This window comes from Muntiacus reevesi, chromosome 2, assembly GCF_963930625.1.
Source record: "Muntiacus reevesi chromosome 2, mMunRee1.1, whole genome shotgun sequence".
Lineage (NCBI taxonomy): Eukaryota > Metazoa > Chordata > Mammalia > Artiodactyla > Cervidae > Muntiacus > Muntiacus reevesi.
In genome coordinates this window covers 121,759,604-121,785,535 of record NC_089250.1, presented here as the reverse complement: position 1 = coordinate 121,785,535, position 25,932 = coordinate 121,759,604, and the positions used below count along the sequence as shown (strand labels likewise).

Sequence of the window (25,932 nt, the reverse complement as noted above, 5' to 3'; positions counted from 1 at the left end):
TCTAGGTTCAGTCCTTGAGATACCAAACAGCTTCTGCTTTTGCTCTGGGAAGCCCTGCCATACTGTGAGGATGCTTGAGTAGACCACACAGTTATGAGAAGACAGACCTCATGGCCCCAACTGAGACATCCTTGGGCCTTCTAGCCCATTCCAATCACCAGCAGCCAGGATGCTCAGGAAACTGAACTACCCGTATGAGACACAAACTTAATAAATCATTTAAAGAGAAATCTTGGGAAAGGTACTAGATCAGGCCCCGCGTCCTTATGCAAACAAGATTACATTTATTCTGTGAACCTCCAAAAGCCATAGTCAGAACAAATAGAATTGCACAGAGGCTACCATTCCCCACCCCCCTCCAAATATGAAGGGTACTTTGTTCCAGTCCCTGATGCTGAATTACCTCCCTAATTGCCCCCATAGATCTCACCACAGCAAATTCCAAATGATCCAGCTGTGCTCAGAAGGAACCCGCATGAGTTTGAGGGAAGGACAAGGCCCACTCGCCACCTCAGAAGAGCTCAGTAGCCGTTATGCAGATGTCCTCCACAGGGCGACAGAAATAACCATGAGCTAATTGCATACTGGTATTAACGTTGCCTTTAGTGCTGCAGAAGAAAACTTAAACAATAAATGTCTTATTTCAAATGCCCTTGGGGATAATTTCAAATGCTGCTTTTGTGAAGAATTACTCACCAGAGTCTTATGTTTTCTTTTAAAAAAAAAAATCATTTATTTAAGTTCCAATATCAGAAGGCATGGCTTTTCTTTATGGGATACTTTATATTTTTGTAGCTATTTGAAAAAATATAACTCCGCTCCACTAACAGATCAAAATGAAAATTCTTACCAAATAGTTATTTAAAATCAAACAGAAATGTATTTAGTAAATTTAGAATTGGCTACAGCAGCCAAGTCGTTTTGAAACAATTTTTAAGCTATTTCATTAAAGTAATTTTTTTTTCTGCATCGGACATGTCAAGGAAAAACATAACCATCCCCAAATATGTGTTCAAGCTTATCTCGTACCATTCAGCAGTGATTCTGAAAGTGACCCCTGGAGTAGCAATGACACAGTACCTTAGGAGTACCTACAGCTCGTCAATATGGGGTGAGGCTTTGCCGCTGTTGTGGGGAAAGAAAAGCCAGTTGTTAAGAAGCCTGATGACTTGCTCAGGAGTATGTAAATTACAGCTGCCAAGTGTCGTGGTTGCCCTGAATTATTTTGCGCTCAGATTGTCACTGCCTACAGAATGGATCTTCACCTTCTAAAAATGACTTCTATGTTACCTCCAGTGTGTCTGCCTGTTGGTGGAAATATAATAAGTTTCTCTCAGGGTCTGCTTATTTAAGTCAGCACGGATATTTGCTTACAGTATTTAAATGCCTTCCACTTAAAATAGATCAATCCTTTGGCTTTCAATTGAACCCAGTTAATTTACAGTAATAGCTGGAAGACTGGTTGGTAAATGACTCATTTGGTCAATTATGAGTCAAAAAATGGAATCAAATACCATTGAGGCAGCATGGAAAACATATCTTATTCATTGTTTAGATGAGCACAACTTACTTATTGTAGTTGGTACATTCTAGCTCCTTCATACTGGAGAAGGAAATGGCAACCCACTCCAGTGTTCTTGCCTGGAGAATCCCAGGGATCGGGGAGCCTTGTGGGCTGCCGTCGATGGGGTCGCACAGAGTCGGACACGACTGAAGTGACTTAATAGCAGCAGCCCCTTCATACATTAGTTGAGGACTGAATTACAGTTTATTAGCAAAATGGAGCTGATTAAGGGTGTTGCTGTGACTTTGCTGCCTTGCTTTGTCTGCTGAGGACAGTGGGTAGGCTTCCTAAATGATCTTTCACAGAGGATCGAGATGGGAGTGTGCCTTCCTTGGCAGAAAGCAGCATGAGCTCTCAGCAGCAGTCTGCTCAGCAAGACAGCCTGGCAGGGATCAGTGCAAAGGAATCTACACCGTGTTTCTCAGGCTAACCTGCTCTCAACTAAACAGCATAGCAGATCACCCTCTCCCAGATGACCACAGACCCCAGAGCATAGCAATACTGCAGGGTCTGGAGAGCAATAAGACAGAACCAAGCCACTTCCAGTCAAGAGGGGGCCCCTCCCACCCAAGACAAGCACCCAGACCTGGCATGTCCCAACAGTAGGTATTCTGAGCAGAAAGAAGCTTCCCAGGGAGTGAGCTTCAAGGTCCAGGCCAATCTGAATGGTAGGGGAGCCTCTAAGGCAGCCTACTCACCATGGGCAGAGAAGGCTGGAAGCGGTGTAACCCCAGGAATGTGGCAGGGACAGTGCGTGGAAGAGCACCTCTGTGGTTCAGTGCTGCAGACTCTGGCTGTGGAGCGGCCACGTCCCCTGGTCTCCTCACCACGTGGGCAGGGGCCAGGCACTGCTGCTTATCAAGGGCTCCCGGTTCTGAGGCAGAGGCTTCTCCAAACCTGCCACGTGTGCTCTGAAGGCCAAGGGCACCTAGGTGCAGCAGAAGTTGACACCAACATCTGCCCGAGTCTTGGGTCAGAGAATGTATTGGAAAGAAGTGGCTGACCAGTGAAGTCTCTTTCCCTGTTAGAAAGCTCAGAGCTCATGCCCTCTGATGGTTGCTTCTCTTCTAAGTGCATCCGCTCTTGATTGCAGTAACCAACGCAGCCATCACAAGGACGCAAGAGGAAATAGGGGTAGTTCTCCCTAAACTTCACCTTGCACACCAGTATTTTAAGGAGGCAAAGAGACCTCCTATTGAGTCCATTGAGCCAAGGAGAAACGGGGGCATTTTCACACTCCCAGGACTACCACTGCTCAACGGGGATCCTTTACAGGCTGGGCATTCAGCCAGGGACAGTGGGAGCCATCACCCTTTTTGGATAGTGACCTGTATCCTTACTGGGTTTCCCATGCTCCAGTCCGAAGGGTCAGGGAGGAAGGGGGTTCTCCAGCTGTTGTGGTTGGAGGCCAGAACCCAGACCTTCTGCCATGTCCTGCTCAGCATTTTGACCACAGAGCTAGGCAGATGCCAGCTTCCCCTGTCCCCCAAGGCTGTGTCATGAGTAGGTGGATCTGCCCTCTCATTGGTTCTCCTTCCCAACATTCAATCAGAGAAGCAAGAGAATAATTGTTGTTAGTTAAAGTGACTTTGCATAGAAATACAGTGTTTCAACAGTACTATGATATTAAAAATTTTATTGTGCCAAGTGAGCGGTTTGGGGCAAAGTTACCTAAAATGTATCTGCTCAGTATACCTAATCAGTTAAACAGTGCTAAATCCTGAAATCCCAGCACCTAAATGCAATAATAGTTTACCTCTTGCTGCAGCAAGTCTGCTGTGGACCAGACGGCAGCCTCATCCATCTCTGTGGCCTCCGAGGTTGAAGCAGGGAGGCAGAGAAGAGAGAAGGCTGGAAGTCACACAGAGTTTGTAAAGGACCAGGCCTGGAAGTGGATGATGTCACTTCCGCCCAGTCCTGATTGGCCAGAGCCCTGTCACCACCAGAGGATTTAGGAAGCCCCCGTGTAAGCACGCTGGCCCTCATCATAAGCATTCATTCCCCTGTGTCTCTAGAAAGCTACTCGGCACTGCAGCATTGGGCCTGCCACAGTGATGCAGAGGGGCCAGGATACTAAACCTAGTGAGTGCTGGCTTCACACAGATGCCTTGCAACATAGGATCGTACCTTGTTCTCATGAACATGATCACAGCGTTAATGACAAGGGCCTTGGGGTGGGGGGTGATTGTGTTGGGACCTCTCGCCTAGGTGGAGCCCGAGGTGTCACAGTGCTGGGACCACGGGCACAGCCTCAATCCCACAGCCTCTGGAGTGAGATGAGACTGATTGAAGAAATGTCCCCAGGTGTCCCTCAGGGACAGTCAGGGTTTCATTATTTGGGGCAGAACCTAGATCAGGGTCCTGGAGTGACACAGAGCTAACCACAGGGAAATCCAAGACCATCGAAGGAGGACCCACCCTGGAAAGAGCATTCTCTCCAGGATTGGGAGAGGTTGTTGGCTCTGAGGCTGGAGGGTTGCTGAGGGCTCTGCCCAGACCCCAGGCCCCAGGCTCACCCTTGATCCTAGCTAGACTTTTGTGGGCTTGGGTCGTGGGGTGGGCAGCCCTCCCAGTGAGGGCTTCAGGGCCTCTGATCATCTAGGGAGGTGCAGGAAGCTGGTGCTGAGACCCCAAGCCCCTGCTTTCTGCAAAGCACAGTACTGTCCCTCCAATACTCTGCCCCAAGGCGCACACCTCTCAGGCTGACAGATTCTCTCAGGAGACCAGGTGTGGCCCACGACCCAGTGGTGAAGCAGGGTGTGGGGACACGTCAAGTACACCAAGTGCGTTTGGAGTGCATGGGAGGTGGTGTCACTCTGGAATCTGTTGGAAGAAGCTTCAGGATGAAGTCCTGAGCCGAGAATGAGACCAGACAAGTGACTCATCTCAACTCCTTAGGGAGAGAAAGTACCCCAACCAAGAAGCAATTTGTCTCCAACTTTTAGTTTGCCTTTTTAAATATCTACATTTTGGACAGTAATGGACCATGATTACAGGCTTGTGTGATAAGGAAAGAGGAGAATCGTTCCCTGCTTGGCACTGAAAGTCATTCTGATCTGTATTATTTAGAATTTGGAGCGATTCAGTTCTTGGTTGGGTGTCAGAGGCTAAAGCTTTCTAAGATTGCTCTGAGGCCACAGTCTGAATTACAGGAGATAAAGAACCCTGAGTGGTTACTTTTAAAAATGTGTCTGCAGCTTTCCAAGGTTCTAATGGTGGAAAATCGTATCATGCCACTTGCTAGGAAGCATTTCAGAAGTTGGTTCTTTAGACAGTCTCCCTCACATCAAGATGAAGAATGAAGACTTCCCAGAGAACCAGCTTTGATCAGTTTAGGGAGAGAACTGGATTGGAGTGTGAAGATCACAGAACAATTGTGAAGCTCAAAACCCAGACTGGTGGGAGAAGTACAGACACCCCCGGCCGTGCAGGAGGTCCCCCCAGGATTGTCACCACACAGCATGAAAGAGGAACCCAGTCCTTCACCATCCTGGGCCTGCTGAATCTACACTGTACCCTATTCTATGGCACAAGGAATGGTGTTGATGCGGGGAGGGGGTTGTTCCTAGGGCCAAACCAAATGAACAGATATAGAGACCAACATAGGTTTTAAAATAATAATTGTGACAAGTACTTGTATTCATTCAGCCTTTAGCACGTTACAAAGCACTAGTTTGGGCAGCCTAGTGAGGCACAAAGGATAGAGGTTAATGTCCTCTTTGTACAGGTAAGAAAACCAAGCCTCAGTCTTGGACCTGCTTGAGTCCCACATTAAGTGGCAACATCACAATAATTACAAACCCCTATAATTATTTTGAAAAGACCCTGATGCTGGGAAAGACTGAAGGCAGGAGGAGAAGGGGATGTCAGGGGATGAGATGGTTGGGTGGCATCACTGACTCAATGGGCATGAGTTTGGGTGGACTCCGGCAGTTGGTGATGGGCAGGGAGGCCTGGCATGCTGCGGTTCATGGGGTCACAAAGAGTCAGACACGACTGAATGACTGAACTGAACTGATAATTATTTTTAAATGTGTATATGTATTCTAATTCCTGTAAAATGGTTAAAAACAGGCTCTATTCCTTGGCTATATAATAATTCACAAATGACAACAACAGCACTTATTCTCGCCAGGCATCCAACCCAATCCTGTGGAGGCTTCAAAACACATCACCCTAGAGGAGGAAGCTGAGGCTCGCCTTGTTGCTTAGGCATTGAAGGCCCAGTCTGAGCCCTGGTTGTGAGCTCTCACTAGTGACACCTCCACCACACCGCCCTCCTGGGTGGCTGCTGTCGTCTGCTCCATTCCATGCCCCCTGCTCACTCTGTCCCATTTGGTTCCCAAAGAAGCCCATTGAACAGAGAGGGAAACTGAGGCTGGGAGAGGTTCCTGAGCAATACTGGTCTGTAGTGGCCCTTTCTTATAATGTCTTTGACTGCTTTTATATGCAAGTAATGTTGGCCTCATGAAATGCACTGGAAACCATGACTTTTTTTCAGTTTTCAAAAGAGCTTGTGTAGTATTGACGTTATTTCTTCCTTAAATATTTGGTAGAATTTGGAGTTTTCCCTGGTGGAAAATTCCATCTGAGTTTGGAGTTTTCCTGGGGGAAAGGTTTTTGGCTACAAATTCCATTTCCTTACCAGATATGAGGCTACTGAACTATATTTGAGGGAACCTCAGTAGTTTGTGGTTTGTTTATCTACTTAATGTAAACTGCCAAATTTATTAGCATAATGTTATTCTTAACATATCTTATTATTCCTTATATCCTTTTAATAACTGAAGAATCTGTACCGAGGTCACCTCTCTCATTTCCTGATACTGGCAATTTATCTTCTCTCTGTTTCTTGCTTAGTCTAGCTAGAGGCTTATCAATTTTATCGATACGAACTAGCTTTTAGTTTCATTGACTTTATTACTTCTTATTTTTATTTATTTCATTTATTTATAGCTACTCTGATCTTTATTTTTTCATTCTCTTATGTTTATTTTAGTTCACTCTTCTCTGTGTAGTTTCTTTGGTGGAAGCTGAGGTCATTGAGGCCTTTCATACTTTCTGATATCAGCATTTAGTGCTCTATTTTCCCCCCTAACTACTCCTTTAGAGGTATGTAACAATTTTTTTTTAATTTTTTATTTTATACTGGAGTATAGCCGATTAACAATGTTGTGATGATTTCAAGTGGACAGCAGAGGGACTCAGCCATACACATACATGTATCTGTTCTCTCCCAAACTCCCCTCCCATCCAGGCTGCCACATATCATTTAGCAGAGTTCCTTATACTATATAGTAGGACCTTGTTGGTTACCTATTTTAAATATAGCAGAGTGCACATGTTGAACCCCCTAACTGTCCCTTCTCCCACATTCTGCCCCCTGGCAACCAAAAGTTTGCTTTGTAAGTCAGTGAGTCATGTAACAAATTTTTATATGTTGTGTTTTCATTTCTATCCAGTTCAAAGTACTTTCTAATATTTCTTTTTTATTTTTTTGATGTATGAGTTATTTAGAAGTATATTAATTGGTTTCCAAATATTTGAGGATTCTCCAGAAATTTTTCTGTCATTGATTTTTAACTTAATTTCATTGTGGTCAGAGAACATATGTTATATTTTAATTCCTTTTTCCATTTAATAAGTCATGTCATGGTCATCTTACTAAAAGTTTTATGGACATTTGAAAACATATTCTACTGTTGAGGATGCAGTAATCAGGTCAAATTGGTCAAAACTGTTTTTTCAGGTCATTTATATCCTTACTGATTTTTTTTATCTGCTTGTTCTCTGGATTCTTGATCAATAGATAATGACGTTTTTACTATAATTGGGGCTCCCCTGGTGGTTCAGACAGTAATATTTCTATTTTCTATTTCTCCACTAATCTTCATTCCTTTGGTCCTTTTTTCCAATATCATTTTCCTTCTGTGTAATTGTCTTTAACAATTCTTGTAGTATGAGTCTGCTAATGATGCATTATTTCATATTTGTTTTGTATATCTTAAAAGATCTTTACTTAGCCTTTATTTTTGAGGGGTACTTTCTCTGGATTTAGAATATAAAGTTGACAGATTTTTTCACTGCTTTTAAAGATGTTGTTCCTATTACAGCATACTAACACATATATACGGAATTTAGAAAGATGGTAACGATGACCCTATATGCAAAACAGAAAAAGAAACACAGAAGTACAGAACAGACTTTTGAACTCTGTGGGAGAAGGTGAGGGTGGGATGTTTCAAAAGAACAGCATGTATATTATCTATGGTGAATCAGATCACTAGCCCAGGTGGGATGCATGAGACGAGTGCTCGGGCCTGGTGCACTGGGAGGACCCAGAGGAGTCGGGTGGAGAGGGAGGTGGGAGGGGGGATCGGGATGGGGAATACGTGTAACTCAATGGCTGATTCGTGTCAATGTATGACAAAACCCACTGAAATGTTGTGAAGTAATTGGCCTCCAACTAATAAAATAAAATTAAAAAAAAAAAAAAAAAAAGAGGCAGGTCAGGTAGTCTGGTATTCCCATCTCTTTCAGAATTTTCTACAGTTTATTGTGATCCACACAGTCAAAGGCTTTGGGATAGTCAATAAAGCAGAAATAGATGCTTTTAAAAATAAAAAATTAAAAAAAAAAAATAAAGATGTTGTTCCTGCTGCAAAGTGCTAACGCTCACTTTGGGCTCCTCAGGGAGATCCCGGACCCCTCTAGTCCAGAGCACAGTTTGAGGCGCTGAAGGCACTGCTTGTCCTTGGGAACTGCAGGGGTCGGAGGCACAGCAGCTCCACCAAAACCTGGCTCTCCAAGGCCAGCGTGAAAATATCGAATCAATTAACCCTCACAACAGCCTCATGAGGTGGATACTATTATTATCCACATTTTACACATGAGGAAACCGACGTGCAGACTAAGTTTATGGAAAAGGCGCCTTCCTTTGGATACTTTAAGTTTTGCCCCTAAACAATAGTTCTCAAAGTGTATTCCTGGGAGCCAGCAGTGTCAGAAAGCAGGTTGGAAATGCAGATTCTCCTTTTTTTTTCAGTCAAACCTCGAGGCTCCTGAGATCTTAGTTCACCCAAGGAATTGAACCCATGTGAAAGTGCCAAGTACTAACCACCGGGCTACCAGGGAATTTCTTAGATTCTCCTTCTTTCTCCAAACCTTTATAATCAGAAACTACAAGGATGGGTCTATCAGTGCTACTGTTTGCCAGCCAGTTGTTAAATATTTCCATTATTAGAATTTAAATCATACAGACCTGCAATTAAATAAATTGTATTAAAAACAAAGATAATCAATGGATTAGAAAGGTCCTACTGTATAGCACAGGGAATTATATTCAATATCCTCTAATAAGCCATAATAGAAAATAATATGAAAAAGTGTATATATACATATACATATATATATATATATAATTGAATCACTTTGCTGTACATATAAAACTAACATGACATTGTAAATCAACTATACTTCAATAAAATAAATTTTAAAAATAACTAAAACAAAAGTAATCAGTCCTCAAAATGTATTATCCCCAATTGTTTGACTTCATTTACTACTGTTTGTGCTCAGGGACATCATTTTGCTGACAAAGGTCCATATAGTCAAAGCTGTGGTTTTTCCAGTGGTCATATATGAATGTGAGAGTTGGACCATAGGAAGGCTGAGCACCGAAGAATTGATGCTTTCAAACTGTGATGCTGGAGAAGACATTTGAAAGACCCTAGGACAGCAAGGAGATCAAACCAGGAAATCAACCCTGAATATTCATTGGAAGGACTAATGCTGAAGCTGAAACTCCAATACTTTGGTGACCTAACGTAAAGAGTCAACTCACTGGAAAAGACCCTGATGCTGGGAAGACTAAGGGCAAAAGGAGAAGGGGGCGACAGAGGATCAGATGGTTGGATGGCATCGTCGGCTCAGTGGCCATGTTTGAGCAAACTCAGGGAGATGGTGAATGACAGGGAAGCCTGGTGTGTGGCAGTTCATGGGGTCACAAAGAGTCCGACATGACTTAGCAACTGAACAGCAACAGAACAGAGCCTGTTGACCACTATCATGTTTGTGTAGCAGGAATACTGCGGTAAATTTCTTCTTGGAGTCACGTTCAATGATGACATGAATCTGGCCACGGGGAGTAAATCACAGAAGTTGGCAGACACTACAAATCAGATTGCCTTGTTTATGTCAGAGAGCCTGTTGTTAAATATTTACCACAACACCACCAGACCTACTACTCTGTTTTAACAAGCCCTGGGGTGACTGATGCCTGCTCAAGGTTTAGACCTAGCCCAAGGATGCTGGAGGCTTCATACTGACTCCTATGTGTTTTTCATCACAAATATCATGCCGGAAACAGAAAAGCCAGTTCTGGGGCCCCTTCGCAGTGATGAGAGCCACACTGGAATTCTGATTGAGCATTGATTGGTGGGTCCCAGAGCCTGGTGGCTCTCCAGGCAAGCTTCTTTCGCACAAAGTCAGCCAGCAGCTGTTGTCACAAATGTGGAGGGAAAGTACTCCGGCATCAGACACCCGCGGGTACATATCCCAACTCACCCTTGCCAGCAGTAGTACATGGAGACTGGTTACTTCACCTCCGTGACCTCCATCTGCTTGTCCAAGAAGATGAGAATAGTAGTACTCACCACTATGGGACCTCTGGAAAGATTAAATCCAGTAGTTTAGACAAAGAGCCAGGAATATAGTACAAGTTCTGTAAACAGGAGTTATTGCTGCTTTTCCATTTAGCTGGAGTAGAAAATAATGTCAGTGTCAATATTGTTACTCCCATTTTATGGATGACAGATATTGAAGCATAGAAGAAAAAAAAGCTAAGTGCTCAAAAATTATACCGAGACAGTTACTGAAACAACTCACACAAGAGACCCTTCCCATTAGCCAGTGATGGATCTCATCCACATCCTGCAATGAACATGTATCCCCTTCCTGGGGCTGCGGTCCTGATTTATTCTCACTAGCTCTAGGTTCCCTGGAAAGAAACTGTTAATTCAGTTACAGCGATTACCATCTGGTTCTCTGGTTTATTGCTGTAATTTCTCTAAAGCAAGCATCCGTGGGTAAAAATGCCATTCTGCCTTTACATCGCTTAAATGAGAAAAGGCATCTCTACATGTTCATGCAGCACAAGACTTCAGCAGCCGCGTAGTGCCTCCACGAGTGCATGCTCAGACATGTCCGACCCTTTGCGACCCTATGGACTAAAGCCTGCCAGGCTCCTCGGTCCATGGAATTCTCCAGGCAAGAATACTGGAGTGCGTTGCCATTTCCTCTTCCAAGGGATCTTCCCAACCCAGGGATTGAACCTGCATCTTCTGCATTGGCAGGCAGATTCTATACCACTGAGTCATCTGCGAATCCCCCGTGTGGAGCCTCCAGTCACCTTTTAAAGCCAGAAATTGCCTGGAAAAGATAGGGATGGAAAAAAAGAGTGCTCTGTGAGCACATGTGGGAGTGGGGCCTGGAGGCCACCATGTAGACGGTGCCAGTCACCTGGGCAAGTTCAGGTAGAGGTGATGTTCTTCACTTGGCATGGAACCCTGACACAGAGTAAGAGCTGGGGTTTATTTAGCAAATGCACAGCTTTCACTGTGCCGGGTACTCCTCTGAGGGCTTCCCAAGTACTAATTCACTTGGTGCTCACAAACAGCCTGACAAAGGACTATTATTATTCTTACTTCTTAGGTAAGGAAATTGGGAGGTTGCGCAGAAAGGTTAAACAACTTGCCTGAGGTCACACAGCCAGGAAGTAGATGAGCCAGGATCTGAACCCTGGTAGTTAGATTGTAGGTATGGAGTTGAAAATGAATTTCCCATGGAGAGAACCAATAACGTGTAGTTAGAGCTGTATGTAGTCTGAGTTGAACAAATCTGAGCATGAATGAAAGGCCTCAGTGGACATCAGTTACTAACACCGAGAAAGGGGATGAAGGAGGTCCTTCCTAGCCCCGTGTGTGGGGACAGGGTGAGTCAAGATGGTTATAACAGCACTTTGTTGTTTAGAATAGGATTTCTTCAACAGGAATCTGGTATCTCAGTGCCCCTGAGAAGTGGGAGTTACTATCCTATTGTACAGACAGGCAAACTGAGGTTCAGAGAGGTTAAGGAGTCACCCAGCCTAGAAGTGCAGCACAGAGGCTCAAACCCAACCTGCAGGTCTCTATATCCCATGCTCTTTCTCTGCGTCTTTCAGCCTGGCTACCAGATTTCAGCATTAGAGAAGAGGGTGGGCCCCACAGGGCCCCACCCCCTGTAATGTACACACAGGGATATACCGGGCTTGAGGCATGATTTGTGCTGGGTACCTTCTGCAAGCTAGCTGACGCCCATGTAATGGGTAAAGAAATGAAGTCTCACCCAGCCAGGAGGGGGCCCGGCTGGGCTCATACAGATCTCTTCCCCCATGTCACCTCCTGGACAGTTACATGTAAGAAGCCTTCCTCTCCTGGACTCTCTCCCACCTAAAACTCCTGCCTCCGAAAACCTAAAATGGGCACAGTGGTACAGGGGGCCCCCCTAATGTGGAGTCTCCTTCCCTGCTGCTGACGGGCTTACCAGATGCTTACTGGTGCCTTAACCAGAAGAGTGATAACCCTGGGCAGTCTCCTGTGAGTCAAGTACCTCCAAGAGTGTTAGAAGTAATGCCATTCCACTTGAGTGGGGTCCCCATGCAGGGCCTCCTCTGTACCCCATCCCTGCCATGGAGAGGAGGCCTGTGCTGCTCCCAACCTACCCAGCCAGGGCCTGGGGGACTGGGACTCTGACCCTCAGCTTCTCCCTCCCCCCAGAACCCTGACCACAGAGGCCCTTTCCCAGCCATCTCATGTTTATGTTTTTTTCTCTGTTTAGGGCTTTATTTCTCTACAAGGGACCCAGGTGACTGAACTTCTTCCTGGCCCCGAGGACCCAGGAAAGCACCTTTTTGAGATCAGCCCAGGTAGGCCTGAGCACCCTTCAGCTCTGTGCTGGCGCTGGCCCTGGTGGCCCCAGTGGGGGTGTCACCGCAGCTCTGGCCTGGGAAGGGCCATCTTTACAACACTCCTCTCTGCACAAAAGTGAGCTCTGACTCTGAGCACAATTCAGAGATTCGGGTCAAATCTAGACGATATTGTAAATTTGGGGAGAATTTTGAAAACTCAATCAGTTATCTAGGTAGTTAGCTTTGATGAGAGGAAAATGTGGATTTTAAAATTCAAAATGAAACAAGAGAGGAAAGCAATCAATGAGGATGCCTTAGAGTGAAGGTCCAAACACAGTATCTGAGTCACATGAAAATAAGTCTAAGGAAAACCATGAGCATAGGTTTAGAGCATTAAGATAAGCTCTATCATGAATCCCCGAACAGAAAACTGAGAGGTAGGGAAATAATTTAACTCAAAGAACTGCTATTATATTTGCAGTTACAAAACAGGTTTTTAAAGTTCCCAATTTTAAAATGTGATTCTTACTAAGTCAATGCGTCTTGCAAATGAATCAGTCTATTTACAGACGGGCCAGCTTCTACAGAGAGGTGGCGTTTTACTAAGTTTGACCTGTCCTAGAAGCAGAGCCTCAGACAAGGAAGCTGAGTGATTTTCTGGAGATGAAAGTGCAGATGACGGGGAAAGGAGCAGGAAGAGGGAAGAGCCAGCAGGGTGCACTAGTAAGCTAGTGCTGCCGTGAGTACCGCGGCTCAGCTCCAATGGAAGGATTCAGAGGCGTTTCACCCAACGAGTGAGAGGGCTGCAGGTCTACCCACCAACTCCCACCAGCCATTCACTGAGAGCTGCTCCATGGGAGGCTGACTCTGGCATTTCCGGCCTGCCTGCACTTGGCCAAGTTCCCTGCATTCAGAAAAAGTCTTTAGGCAAAGATGCAGGTACTTAAGGAAAGGGCCCGCCAGTGTGGATGGGAACAAGCGAGTGTTGGGGGGTCTGGGAAGGGCACCAAAAGCGTCAGTTACAGGCAGCTCATCATCACATCCTATCATGTGCCATCTGAATTTTTACTTTCTTCTGGGAAGTCGTGGCTGTGGACCAAGTGTGCCAGGGCCTCACTGGCATCCGTGAGCCAGTACATGTACGGTCCCAAGTGGCACGGCCACCCAACCACTCTGACGAAGTGACCTGGCCACGGGAGAGGTCAGCCCAGGCACAGATCAGCCCAGCAAGCTATGGCACATTAGGAGCGGAAGTGAATGGATCCAAGCCTGGGACAGCCAGTATTCACCTTTGCTCTGTCCATACTGGGAGCTCCAGGACACAGTCTGCAGGTTAAGTGCAGGGAGACCCTCCCAACTGCATGCTCCATGTTGAAAATAACAAGTACCCATGGTTTCATTTGACTATTTCATCTAGAATCTTGGTGCTGAAAGTGCACATTGGAAGGTGGCAACAGAGGGACCCCAGGGTATGGAGTGAAAAATAGAGGCTTGGTTGACTCTGGAACAGGAGTCAAGTAGAGAAGGTACCTTCTGCTGAGAAGGTAGAGAAGAAATGACAGAGAGGACTGAGGCAGGCAGGGCCCCCAGTGTAGGGGAGGAGGAGCTGGATTCATGGAAGGAAGTCTTGGGGGAACGGCCAGGGGCCTGGGCCTGGGACTTGGGGGGGGAGTGAGATGAGGCCAGAACCAAAAGGTAGAGGTCAATATGCACCATGATAAATCCAGAAAGACCCTAGGCATGTGCCCCAGGGACCAGATGGGAATGATCACAGGTGTGCATGCTCTTTATCTGGTCAGAGCTGCTTACAAAGATTTCTTGGACTCTGTGGGGAGAAGACCATTTGCCATGTAAGGTAACATATTCAACTTAGGGATGATTGGCCTTAGGGTTCTAAGGATTAGAATGTGGACACCTTTGTGGGGCCATTATTCTGCTGCCATAATACTCAAGACATCCCACTAAGGTAAGGGGTGCTTCCATGCCCAGTCTATAAAAAAGGACACTGGGGATTAAAAAGATTTGGTCACTTGCCCAACAACACACAGCTGGATGGCAGTGGAGTCAAGACTTGTACCTGGAAAGTCTGACTTCCAAAGTCCTCCAACACAGGCACCTCGTACACGTCTGGTAATTTCCCTACCTGGGCCGGAGAGGTCTAGGGAGGGAATCAAGGCTCCCCACACTCCTTTATCCCAAGCACAGCAATGGTTGAAGCACCAGATGTATGCAGGTTCCAAGCACTGCCTGCCTGTCTCTGTCCTCTTGCCTTTGAACCACTCCTGAAGGCCTGGAACGATGGTGAGGGCAGCTGTGAGACAACTCGGGGAAAGCGGATCAGGTGGTAGGTGGTGAGGGGTCCACACAACCTTTGGGGAGAGTTGAAAAGGGAAGACTTGATCACCTGCACTGGATGCATTTTTCTGGCCCGGGAAAGCCAGGCAGTGGTGCGTGTCGGCCACACCCAGTACCCCAGAGGCAGGGAAACGTGACAACTCTTGGACACGTGACAGAAACACAGGAATGAAAATGCATGAGATCAGTCACATGAATTTTAAGTCATCTGTGCTCTTCAGCGGTATTAAAAAGAATCACAACTTTTTATCAAGATAGAATTTTAAATGAGGAAAAATTATACTGTGAGCGCCATCTAGTGGAGAGACATGCCAATTCTATGCCGGCTGCGCGTGTCCTCCAGCTCCTCCCCCAGGCAGCCCCCAGCCTTCTCAGCCAGGCAGCACCTCTGATTCTTGACAAACACCGACAGTCACCAAATAGTGGGGCTGCAGCTTGAGCCAGTTCTAGCCGCAGAAACCTGACCTCCACCGGCACTCCAAGGCTGGCTCCTGGGTCAGGCCTGAAGGAGTCAGGCCCCCGGAAGGAGCTGGGATTCAAGGACCCTGGGTCTCCTTCCCACCTGGACCTCTTCTCCAGCCCCAAGTTGTCAGGCAAAACCCAGCCCTCTCAGCCTTTTGAGAGCTGTCTGCCCTGTGTTGACTTGATCCTGTTGGCCTACCAGGCATCTGGCCATAGGCCAAACACAGGCCTTCCTCTGAATCTACAGGCTAGAGTAGGGAGGAGAGGCCTGCTGTGGTGCTCTGGACAAAAAGCTGCTAAACTCACAAGATGCTCGTGTTTGGTACCCCGAGTTAGGTGATCCGTAAAGCAGTATAACTCGTTGCTAACATCCTTCTGGTATGAGCCTGATGCTACCACAGCCCACTGACTACAGGGATTCAGATGGTAGCCCTAAGTCTTGCTGGCAAGTGACTGCTGGACTATCATCGCTCCTCTGTTGCTGGGCGTATCTTTCCAGAGTCCCCAGTGGCAGGTGGCAGAAGCCAGTTCTGACCAATGTAGGCAAAGGGGAAATAGCCAGAAGCTATGAGGCCATGCAGAATCAACCCCCGGGAAGCTGAAGAGGTAGGTGTGGAAGGGGCAGCAGCAGGGCTGCGCAGGCCCCCCCAGAGCCAGAAACAGAGAGTGCGAGGGGCTCCGTGCAGGGAGGGCTGCATCGGGGACGCCGCTCTCTTCAGTCCAGGTGGTGACGATGGCTCAGGGTCTGAGGTCCGAGTGGCTTTGTTTAGGCTGTGAACCTACCCCTGGTAGGCACAAGGACCCCACTCCTACTCCTGCCAAACTGAACTCAGGTGCTTCCAGGGAAGAGAGAGGAGGTACTCTGCATCAGAGTCCTTGGCTATTTCTCTGGGGGCCAAGTGTCATACTGATCATGACTCTTTCTGCAAATCCACACCAAGGCCCCAAGTCTGGGTCCCTTTCCAGGCAGCATTTCCTCCTGGAGGGCGAGGACCGCAGTGTGCAGAACTGAGGATAACCCAGGTGAGATGTGAACGGCTGCCCAGAATCTCAGAGCAGGACGGTGCTGTCTTCTGGAGCAGGAGGAAGATGCACAGGGGGTCATGCTGTTCTGACATCTGGACCTGGTTCCCATCGCAGAGCGCCTATCTGCTTTGGGCCCTGCAGACCCCATTTCTCAAGATAAAGTACTGGAAGCTCTGGTGGGGGACACTGCCCAGTTCAGAGGTCTGGCAGGTACCCTCCCCCTAACATACTGTTTGGGACCCCCACCTACTCCCCAGACACTGGATGGGCAGGCAACAGGCCTGGGTGGGGATGGCTTTGAGGCCCTGGGTTTTCAGTTCCACCCAGGCACTGGGGGCTGAGGTATGAAGAGAGTGAACAGTAGCACCCTGTGGAAGTTGGGGAGATGGTGGGTTGAACCCAGGCTTGCCAGCAATGCCTCTGCTCCCTAGAGGCAGGCATCTGCACGCGGAAAGGAAGGTTCCAGGGGAGAGAGTCGGAGGCTGAGCCCATGTGCCATCCCACTGTTTGTGCCTGTTCTCTGAGTCTCCCAGCAGGACATATGTCCCCACAGCACCCAGCTCTGACCAGCTCCCAACCGTTCTCTCCAAAGTCTCCAAAGGAAGAACTGGTCAGAAGCCCGTCCCTGCCACCCAGGGCCTGCTGGTTTAGGACAAGTCACTCAATGTCCCCGTGCCTCCATTTCATCACTTATAACTTGGAGATTATAAAGCCAAGTGCCTTGGGCTTGGTGAGGACGCAGTAAGAGCCCAGGGCCTGGCTCAGCATTGACTCTGATATTTTTTTTCATTCTTCCCTACTCTCTGCAGTCTGTCTGTTTATCCTTATTATTAATGATAGCAACACAGTTCCCGCTTAGCCATCACCTGTAAGTTATCAATCCCAATACCGTTTGATGCATGCCCCAACAAGGGTATCCATGGGGCTGAGGGCCCAGAGCAGAGGGTGGGGGTGGCTCACCTGGGTGGTTGGGGAAGATTTCACTCAGGCTAAGCCTTGACAGGGAAGGGGAAATGACCCAGCTGAGCAAACAAGAGAAGATCAGCCCTGGAATGGTCCAGAAGGGAGGAGAGAGTACACAATGGCACAGAGAGCAGAAGTAGGCTGTGCAGGAGATGTGGTGTGTAGAGAACCGCAGTGGAAAGGAAGGTGGGGGTCTGGCCATAAAGGGCCTTAGATGCTGGACAAAGAGGCTTGGACTTAGCCACTGCACATCTTTAGCAAGCAGGAGGGATGGTTAAAACCAGATTTGTATGTTAGAAAAGCCACTGATGTAGTGATTGGGAGGTAGGGGATTGCAGGGACCCGGCAGGAGATGAGGTAAACTGCCACTCCTCATTGCCACCCTCTGCCCCGACCCTTGCCACAGACAGTGTCCATGGAGGAGACCACCCTCCCCTGCCAGAATGCTCACCAGTGAGCAGGGTGGGAGGGGGCAACTCAGAAGCTGAACTGATTAAAGTCAAGCTCTAATTCTTCCTGTGTAGTTCCAAGCTCATGTGCCAAGTTCTTTGCAAGGGGATCCTGATCATGCACATGCCTCTGAGGTCTGTTTAGGTGGGTCCCGGACCCAGCCCAGGCTTTCCTGTTGGCTCAGTGGTAAAGAGTTCACCTGCCAATGCAGGAGAGGCGGGTTTGATCCCTGGATCGGGAAGAGCCCCTGGAAAAGGAGATGGCAACCCACTCCAGTATTTTTGCCTTGGAAATCCCATGGATAGAGAAACCTGAAGGTTACAGTCCATGGGGTCGCAAAGAATCAGACAGTACTTAACGACTAAACAACAACAACGACAGACCCAGCTCAGCCTCTAACTTTCTGGGGGCAGCCAGAGCAGATGTCCTTGGTTTGGTTTCCCCAACTGTAAGATGAGGAGGCCTCCGAGGTGTCTACCTGCCCCAGGAGAATAGCCTTCCACAACCAAGCTTCCCCCAGAAGAATGGGTTCCAGCAATTTCTTAGGGCTGCACTGGGTCTTTGAAGCCTCTCTAAAGCCTTGAGCTTACAGCTACCCATCCTTATTCGCCTGCAGCTTGGAGCAGATAGGAGAACTGCTGCCTGCTATCTCTGCTGCCTGCTATCTCTATGGCCTGACCTTGAAGTAAAGCCAGCACACACAGATCACTCTGTAGAAGTAGACTGATACGGTGCTCCTGACATCCCTGGAGCATCACTCATCTCATTAGCCACCTCCTGAGCGGGATGCCGAGCTCAACCTATCTCGGCACCTGGTACCAGCCAGCCAGCGTATCAGCCTGACCCCGTGTGGCCCCGCTGAGTTTGCCTGCGGCGTGCCAGACGATGGGTAATGACTGGAAATGAAATTAGATGAGCAATTCACTCACCACCCCTGAGGGTGGGAGAATCAACAAATACGAGAGTGGTTTCCGGTACTTTCCTGCTTTGTGGTCTAGCCCTCCTGTCTTAACCTCACTTTTCTTAACTAAACACCAGACCAGGTACGGGGGACCCCCACTGGTGTTCCTGGAAGTACATTCTCTTGCAGAGGAAGTTACAGTTCATCCCTTTGGCCAAAATCACGTTCTAGAGCAGCCCTGTTCGATAGAAATACAAAGCAAGCCACATTTGTAATGAAATTGACAATCCCCTGGCTCAGTTACACCAGCTGTATTCCAAGCAGTCACATGTGTCTGGTAGAGCCGTACCGCACGGTGGAGGCCTGGATGAGGAGGCAACTGGATGTCATGCCTGACAGAGAATAGCTCATCGCTGTTGCTGTTTGGTTGTTAAATCATGTCTGAGTCTTTGTGACCCCAAGGACTGTAGCCCTCCAGGCTCCTCTGTCCATGGGATTTTCCCAGGCAAGAATACTGCGGTGAGTTGCCATTTCCTCCTCCAGGAGATCTTCACGACCCAGGGATCGAATCAGTGTCTCCTTCTTGGCAGGTGGATTCTTTACTACTGTGCCACCTGGGAAGCCCAGGTGCTCAACAGGTGCTCCAAAAATGAAGGGGGTGGGGGAGGAGGAGCAGAGGGACTGGGGGGACGCTGAGGTTTTGGAGTCAGATATTGAGATTCACATTGTAGCTCCCCCACTCACTAAAGCCAAGAATTCGGGCCAGTAGCTTGCATTCTCTCTGTCTCATTTTCATCTTCTGCTAGTAGAAATAAAACTACCTACTTGGCAAGAAAGCTGTGAACATCAAGTGAACTAAGATATGTGGACGTGCAGAGGACATGCACTCTCCACCAGCCGGTTCTCTCTCCCCTCCCTCCCTCCCTCCTCTCTTTCTTTTTCTCTCTCTTCTTTCCTTCCTCTCTCCTCATTCTCTCTCTCCCTCCCTTTCTCCCTATCTTTCAACTTGTCTTTTATCTGCCATATACAAGCAAACTTCACATTTCTTTAGTTTGTGACTTTCAAAAGAAATTCCAGCCGTCCAGCAGTTGTTCTCAAGTTTTCCTGTATATCCAAGCCCCTGCAGCGCTCGTCAAAAACCCTGGGTACTAGGCTCATCCCCAAAGTTACAGGTTCCAAGATCTAGGATGGGGCTGGGGGATGTGTTTTTTTAACATGCTCCCAGATAATGCCACTGTTGCTGGCCTGGGATAATTAGACAGTTTGAACGGGAGCTCATGGAAGAAAGGGAGAAATTTCATATTTAATGCCCTTAACGGTGTTTTTTCCTGCTTTTTGAAGACAGAGTCCTGCAGTTTTACTTTGCAGTAGGCCACACAATTTATGTACTTGGTCCTGAGCACAGTGGAGGGGCAGTGAGGAGCCCAGAGGCTCTGTTCATGGAGACATGAGTCTGGAATAAAGGACGTGATGATCTGGCACTGTGCTAGGAGGGTCCAATGCAAGCAAGGCTGAGCTGCTCCACTGTGGAGGGAAGACGGCTCCAAGGGGCTTCATGGCCAGACAAGCAGATGTGAAATGCTGCAACGCAGGAGCAGGTGTAGCTGTGCTTCATGGGGGCCACAGACAGACCAGGCATGGGGTTTTTTATTTGCTATTTAAATAGCACACTCCCTTGGGCATGGGGATATTCGTGGGATAAGAGGAGACCACTCACAGGCACCCAGGGTCCCCCAAGGTGCAGTGTACATGCCCATCAGCTGCCGGGTCTCCCTCCCAACAGCCACTGGACCATGGTGCCATGCCCCATCCTGGACAAGAAAGTCCACCCCAACATCTTCTTTCCCACAGCCCAATGCCCTACCCCGTGACACTATACCATGTCAGCCAAGCCAGGGACTGTCACCACCGTGCTCCACCCTGAGACTCTGCCGGGCATGTGCTCCTGACCCCAGCCCTCCGTCAGACTAGGGGAAGGGGTGGCAGCAGTCACTGGGGGGAAGCAGAGCTGTGCTGCTGGCCGGGGGCACCAGGAGGCAGGGGGTGGCTGAGCATCCCTGGAGGCAGGAGGCTCAGGGGCAGGACCAACCACAGGAGAGCTGAGGTTCCAAGCCCTTGAACACACTCCAGCGGCCCATCAGACCTCACTTACAAAATACAAATTTAAAGACAAAATGATTGACAACCTCAAGACAGGCAACAAAGAACACCAAATGCCTAGCACAGGGTCCTTCCCAGGGGGTATCCTTTGCACCTGCCCTGGTCACAGGCCCCTGAAGCCAGCCCTGACTGTGGGCCTCTGGATGTAAATGCAGAACCTGTCTGTTCTTTTGCACTAGGCTCCAACCTGTGAATGCAGCCTAACACCTCTTGTTGACCTCTTCTTACAAATTCACTAGCCCTTGGAGCCTCCAGTCATAAATAAATTCAGTCCACATCTTACCAGTGTCCTTACTCCATCCATAAACTTGGCACCCAGAAGGGGTACAGCTTCTCCAGGGGCTGAGTGTACACCACCCATCACTGCCCCATGTTCTTTCCGTCCATCCCTGGCCCTGGGTCCAAGGCCATTGCTTCCCTCTGTCCTCTCCTTTTGGTCCTGTTGATAGAAATGCTCCTGAATTTGCTGCAAGTCTCTACTTCTCCCACATCCTAAACCGCTAAGGCAAGGGGTACTTTAAGTGGATCTCCTGGCATCCACAGAGGGCATCCGGGAATGTTGACCTGGGAGGTGCCACCTGCATGCTTGCAAGTCAAGACTGTGGTCCATTAGGTGATTGGACTGAAGCTGTCTCTTGTACGAGCCAATCAGAAAGAATCTTTAGAGGCCCACCAGGGCTGTCTGCCACCAGGCAGCCTAGCCTGGCTTCCTAAGTGTGTAACACGGTCCTTACCCCGGTGCACTGGCTCAACTTCACCTCGGCAGGTATGACATTCTTCCTGACTCTCTAACCCACAGCTTTCTGTGAGGGCCACCTGCATGGCCTGTGGGGCCTCCAGGAAGTGTCGTGCCCTGGCTGGGAGAGGTGCGTGTGTCCAGCTCTAGGCTTGCCACTGTCGTCCTTATTCCAGCCAGATGACCCACCTTCTCCCATACTGGGGCTTCTCATTCAAACCTGCACTTGCTTCTGTGGTTTCACCTTTCATGCATGATTTGAAAAGTACCTCCTGGTTTTTTACCTTCTTTTCTTTTGTGGGCGGTTATGTTTCTCTCATCAGACTTAGGTCTCCTTAGATGCAAGGATTCACATCTCCAACTTCAGCCCAGTGCTCTGTGTCTGGCCTTGATGGGGAGCCCTGGAGGAGACACGCACAGTTATGCCAGTATCCTGGGGCAGGAAACAGCTTGGCTAACTCTGAGCCATTCGCTTGGTTAGATCCCAGAGAGCCTTGGCATGTGGACAGTCTTATAAGCAATGAGGAACCACAGGGGAAAGTTATGATCATGTTTAGCAACAGTGAAAAGACTGGATTGAGCAGGGGGTAACAAGAGGGACCCAGAACCAGTGTTGCGGGGGTCGGGGTCGGGGGGTGGCAGGCCATGGTGCGGTATTTTAATAGAGCAGCAGGGACTGCTCAAGTTAGAACCAAGCAGAGGCCAGGAGGGTGGAGGATGGCTGGGAGGTGAAATGTTCAGACTCTGGTGAGGGACAGGATGTTGGAAGTAGAATCCAGAATGACTGCCGGGTTGATGGCCAACTAAGAAAGGACAGAGAGAGGGAGCAGCAATTCAGGGATAAAGATGATAGAGTCAAAGTGAGGTCCCAGAAACCCAGGCCAGTGACTGTGATACCTGGATTCGATGTTGCAGGGAGCAGGGCTTCTCGAGCCCTCAGTTTCGCTTCCATGGCATCTGATGTTCCAGCCCTCCCCCACTGTAAGTAATGCAGTTTCTCCATTCAAGGCCGAGATCAAGGATCTAGGAAGCTGTTCCAGACTCCACATGCTTCCTGCAGACCCCTCCCCACAATGAGTCTCTTTAATGACAGAGTTCAAAAACTGGACCCAGGGACTTCCCTAGTGGCCTAGTGGTTAAGAATCTACCTTGCAATGCAGGGGTTGCCGGTTCGATCCTTGGTCAGAGAGATAAGATCCCACATGCTGCAGAGCAACTAAGCCCAGATGCCACAACTACTGAGCCTGAGTGCCACAACTAGAGAGTCTGTGCACCACAATGAAAAAGCCTGTGTGCTGTGACTATTTTAAGACCCAATGCAACCAAATAAATATATATATATATATATATATTTTTTTTTTTTTTAAAAAAAACAGACCCAGAACTTAACTACGTGCACTTGGTCAAGTTGCTAACTTCTCTGTGTCTCAGTTTCCTCATATATAAAATGAGAATAAAGTGTCTTATCCTTGGCTTAGGGGTAGGGGTGAAGCGGTTGGATGTGACTATACAGAGGGAGCAGAGGGAGTCTTAGTCTGATGGTATAGTTAAGTATATTAATGGTGGTGATACTTTCATGTAACTACATGTGTGATAAAACTATATAGACCCCTCGCCCATCTCAGTACACACACACACACACACACACACAGACACCAGTGTGTATAATGGCAGAATCCGAGTCAGCGTTGTGGACTGATTGTGCAAGATCAGTTTCCTGGTTTCAATGGTGGGATGTAGTTATGTAAGATGCTAAAACTTGAGGAGGCTGGGTTTAGAGTGCATGGGACCTTGCTGTATAATTCCTTGCAATTTCCTGTGAATCTGGAATTATTTCAAAAGAAAACTTTTTTTAAGTGCATATCCCATAGTGTTTTGAGGATATGATAATCTATATCTTAGGACAATGCTAGCCTGTGTTAAGTATTTGGTAAAGTTTAGCAAGTATTATAGCAAGGTGTCTACCATCAAGAAACAAAGGATCAACGTATTTTAAAAAGTAGTTAGCAACCTTTTCAAACGATAGTCTCAGTATGTTTCTCCACTTCCAGATACATTTTCAGCCAGAATGTCTCTAGACCTAAATGAATGGGTCCAGCTGTTTATATTAAAAAGTATGACAAATACAGTATTTTCTCCTAATTTTGTGACTTTCTGGCCATTCTATGGTTTACTGATTGATCAACAACCAGGTCCCTTGTTTCTCAGAAGTATTTCAGTTGAAAAAAAAAAAAAACAAACACTGAGAATGTTATTTGAAAATTGGCAAATGTGGTGTTGAGCGGCTCATTTGATACTTCATGACTTCTCGGACACCTGTGTGCGGCACTCCTGCAGCCCTGGTGACTGCTCGTGTGTCTGCCCACCTTCTGTATGGCTGCCTCTTGCGTGCCCTGACCCAGAGCAGGGACAGGAACATGATTGCTGACTGATGCAATAGAAGTCCACTCTCAAGGAGACTTGTTAATTCCTTCAAGAGCAACTGGTTATTCCTGGGACAGCAATAGGAGTAAGTTTCCTATATTAACATCTTCCACGAGACACAAGCAACGTGAGATTCTTAAAGTCATCTGTTGAGTTCTTTTTTAGAAATAGAAGTGGGAAGGGCACCATACAATGTATTGGTTCAACCTCCCTGACACCCAGTGAGTAGACCGTACACTCCCATTGTACAGATGTGGTGAGTGAAGCACAGAGGAGTAACTTGCCCAAAGTCACATGACTAGTACAAGATGGAGTCCGAGGTCCATCCTGGGGAGTCCCCCTTCAGGGTCCCATCCTAGGCTGCCAGCAGGAGCTGAGGCGGGTGCTGGGCACCACAGCTCTGAGACACGGAGGGGCGCAGACAGAAATTCCTCAGCTAGAGATATGCATACTGGATAGGAAAGGGTGATGTGCAGTATGCTCAGTGCCAGCTCAGAACAAAGATGTAGATAAAATTCTTTATGAGTGATCTCAGCTAGACTAAATCTCTAGATAAATTAGGATGTGGGGAGGAATGTGGCAGGGGATTAGTGGTGGGGAGTTGGATGACCCAGGTCACCTCTGGGAAGCCAAGCCCAGGTATAGAGGCTCCTCTGATGGGGAGCCTTCAGCTCAGGAACTTCTTTAGACGCAGGGCTATTCTTTAGGTCCTTCCTAAACAAGGTGTGTTCTGTGGACCAGCTGTATCAGCATCATCTGGGAGCTTGTTGGACATGGAGATTCTCAGGCCCCACCCAGAATTGCTGAAACAGAATATGGGTTATAGGAATATGTCTTGAGGGATTCATGTCCATGTTAAAATGCAAAGCAATGCTCCCAAGTGAAACAGCACCAGTGCTACTCAACCCTGGACTACGACCTCCTGAAAGAGGGACTTACAACAGTGCACGCAGGACCTGGTGCTGGGCTTTTCAAGATGTTTGATAAACTAAAATTATGAAAAAGCAGCAACTCAAAAGCAGGAAGGAAGCTGAAAGTGATGGTAGAGAGAGGCAAACAGTGACAAGACACTGAATCTAGTTCTCAGGCTACAACCCAAGCTGTAAACCAGGGCTGATTGCCCAAGAGCTGATTCTGGCCCATAAGATATATTTTGTTTGGTTCATGGAGTATTTTTATATGCAAAAGATTTTACCCATAGATCTCAGGTGGTGCTAGTGGTAAAGAACCCGTTTGCCAATGCAGGAGACATAAGAGATGTGGGTTTGATCACTGAGTCAGGAAGATTTCCCAGAGAAGGACTTGGCAACCCACTCCAGTATTCTTAGCTGGTGAATCCCATGGACAGAGGAGCCTGGCTGGCTACAGTCCATAAGGTTGCAAAGAGTTGGACACTAATGAAACGACTTAGCACGCATGCATTCAATGTAGATTTCTATAGGGTGAAATTGGGGCTGCTTTCCCCCTACAAACAGTTAACAGGAGCTCAGTAGTAGCTGCCCCTTTGACAGAGCCTGAGTATCCTCTAGTTAGCCAGAATCCCCACCTTTTCCTACTGCCCCATCCCAGCCTTCCTCCCACCCTGACACCTGCTTTTTTGGTACACCTTACCTGTCTGATCTCTCTATAAAAGTTTGAGTCTGTGAACTCTAGTGTAGATAATGAAAAGATAGCTAGAAAATGATAGTTACTGTGTATTGACTGAGTCATTCGATGCCTCCACTTATTTGTCTGTGCAGCTGTAATTTAGGGTGAGGTGTTCCATCACGCTGTCTGAGATTCAGTTCTGGTTCAGCCTCTGCCCAGGTCTGGGGTCCTGAGGGAGTCACATTACCCCTTAAACATCAGTCTCTTCTGTAAAATGGATTCAGTAAAAGCAGCTTCATGTAAAGCATTAAACCTTGTCCCTGGAACATAGTTAGCAGTAGCTGATTAGTAAGATGTTA

General features: G+C 47.7%; 1 protein-coding gene across 4 annotated transcripts in view; it reads left to right on the top strand.

The window, feature by feature from the left end:
• Positions 1-25,932, top strand: part of ARHGAP22 (Rho GTPase activating protein 22) — a 139,915-nt gene that overhangs the window by 25,941 nt on the left and 88,042 nt on the right. For 2 of the 4 annotated variants that reach the window (XM_065922762.1, XM_065922763.1), the window contains exon 3: positions 12,440-12,527. The exons of the other annotated variants lie outside the window; for them this stretch is intronic. In XM_065922762.1, coding sequence (XP_065778834.1) covers positions 12,440-12,527 — 88 coding nt within the window. The remainder of the gene's footprint in view (positions 1-12,439; positions 12,528-25,932) is intronic. 4 annotated transcript variants of the gene reach the window in all.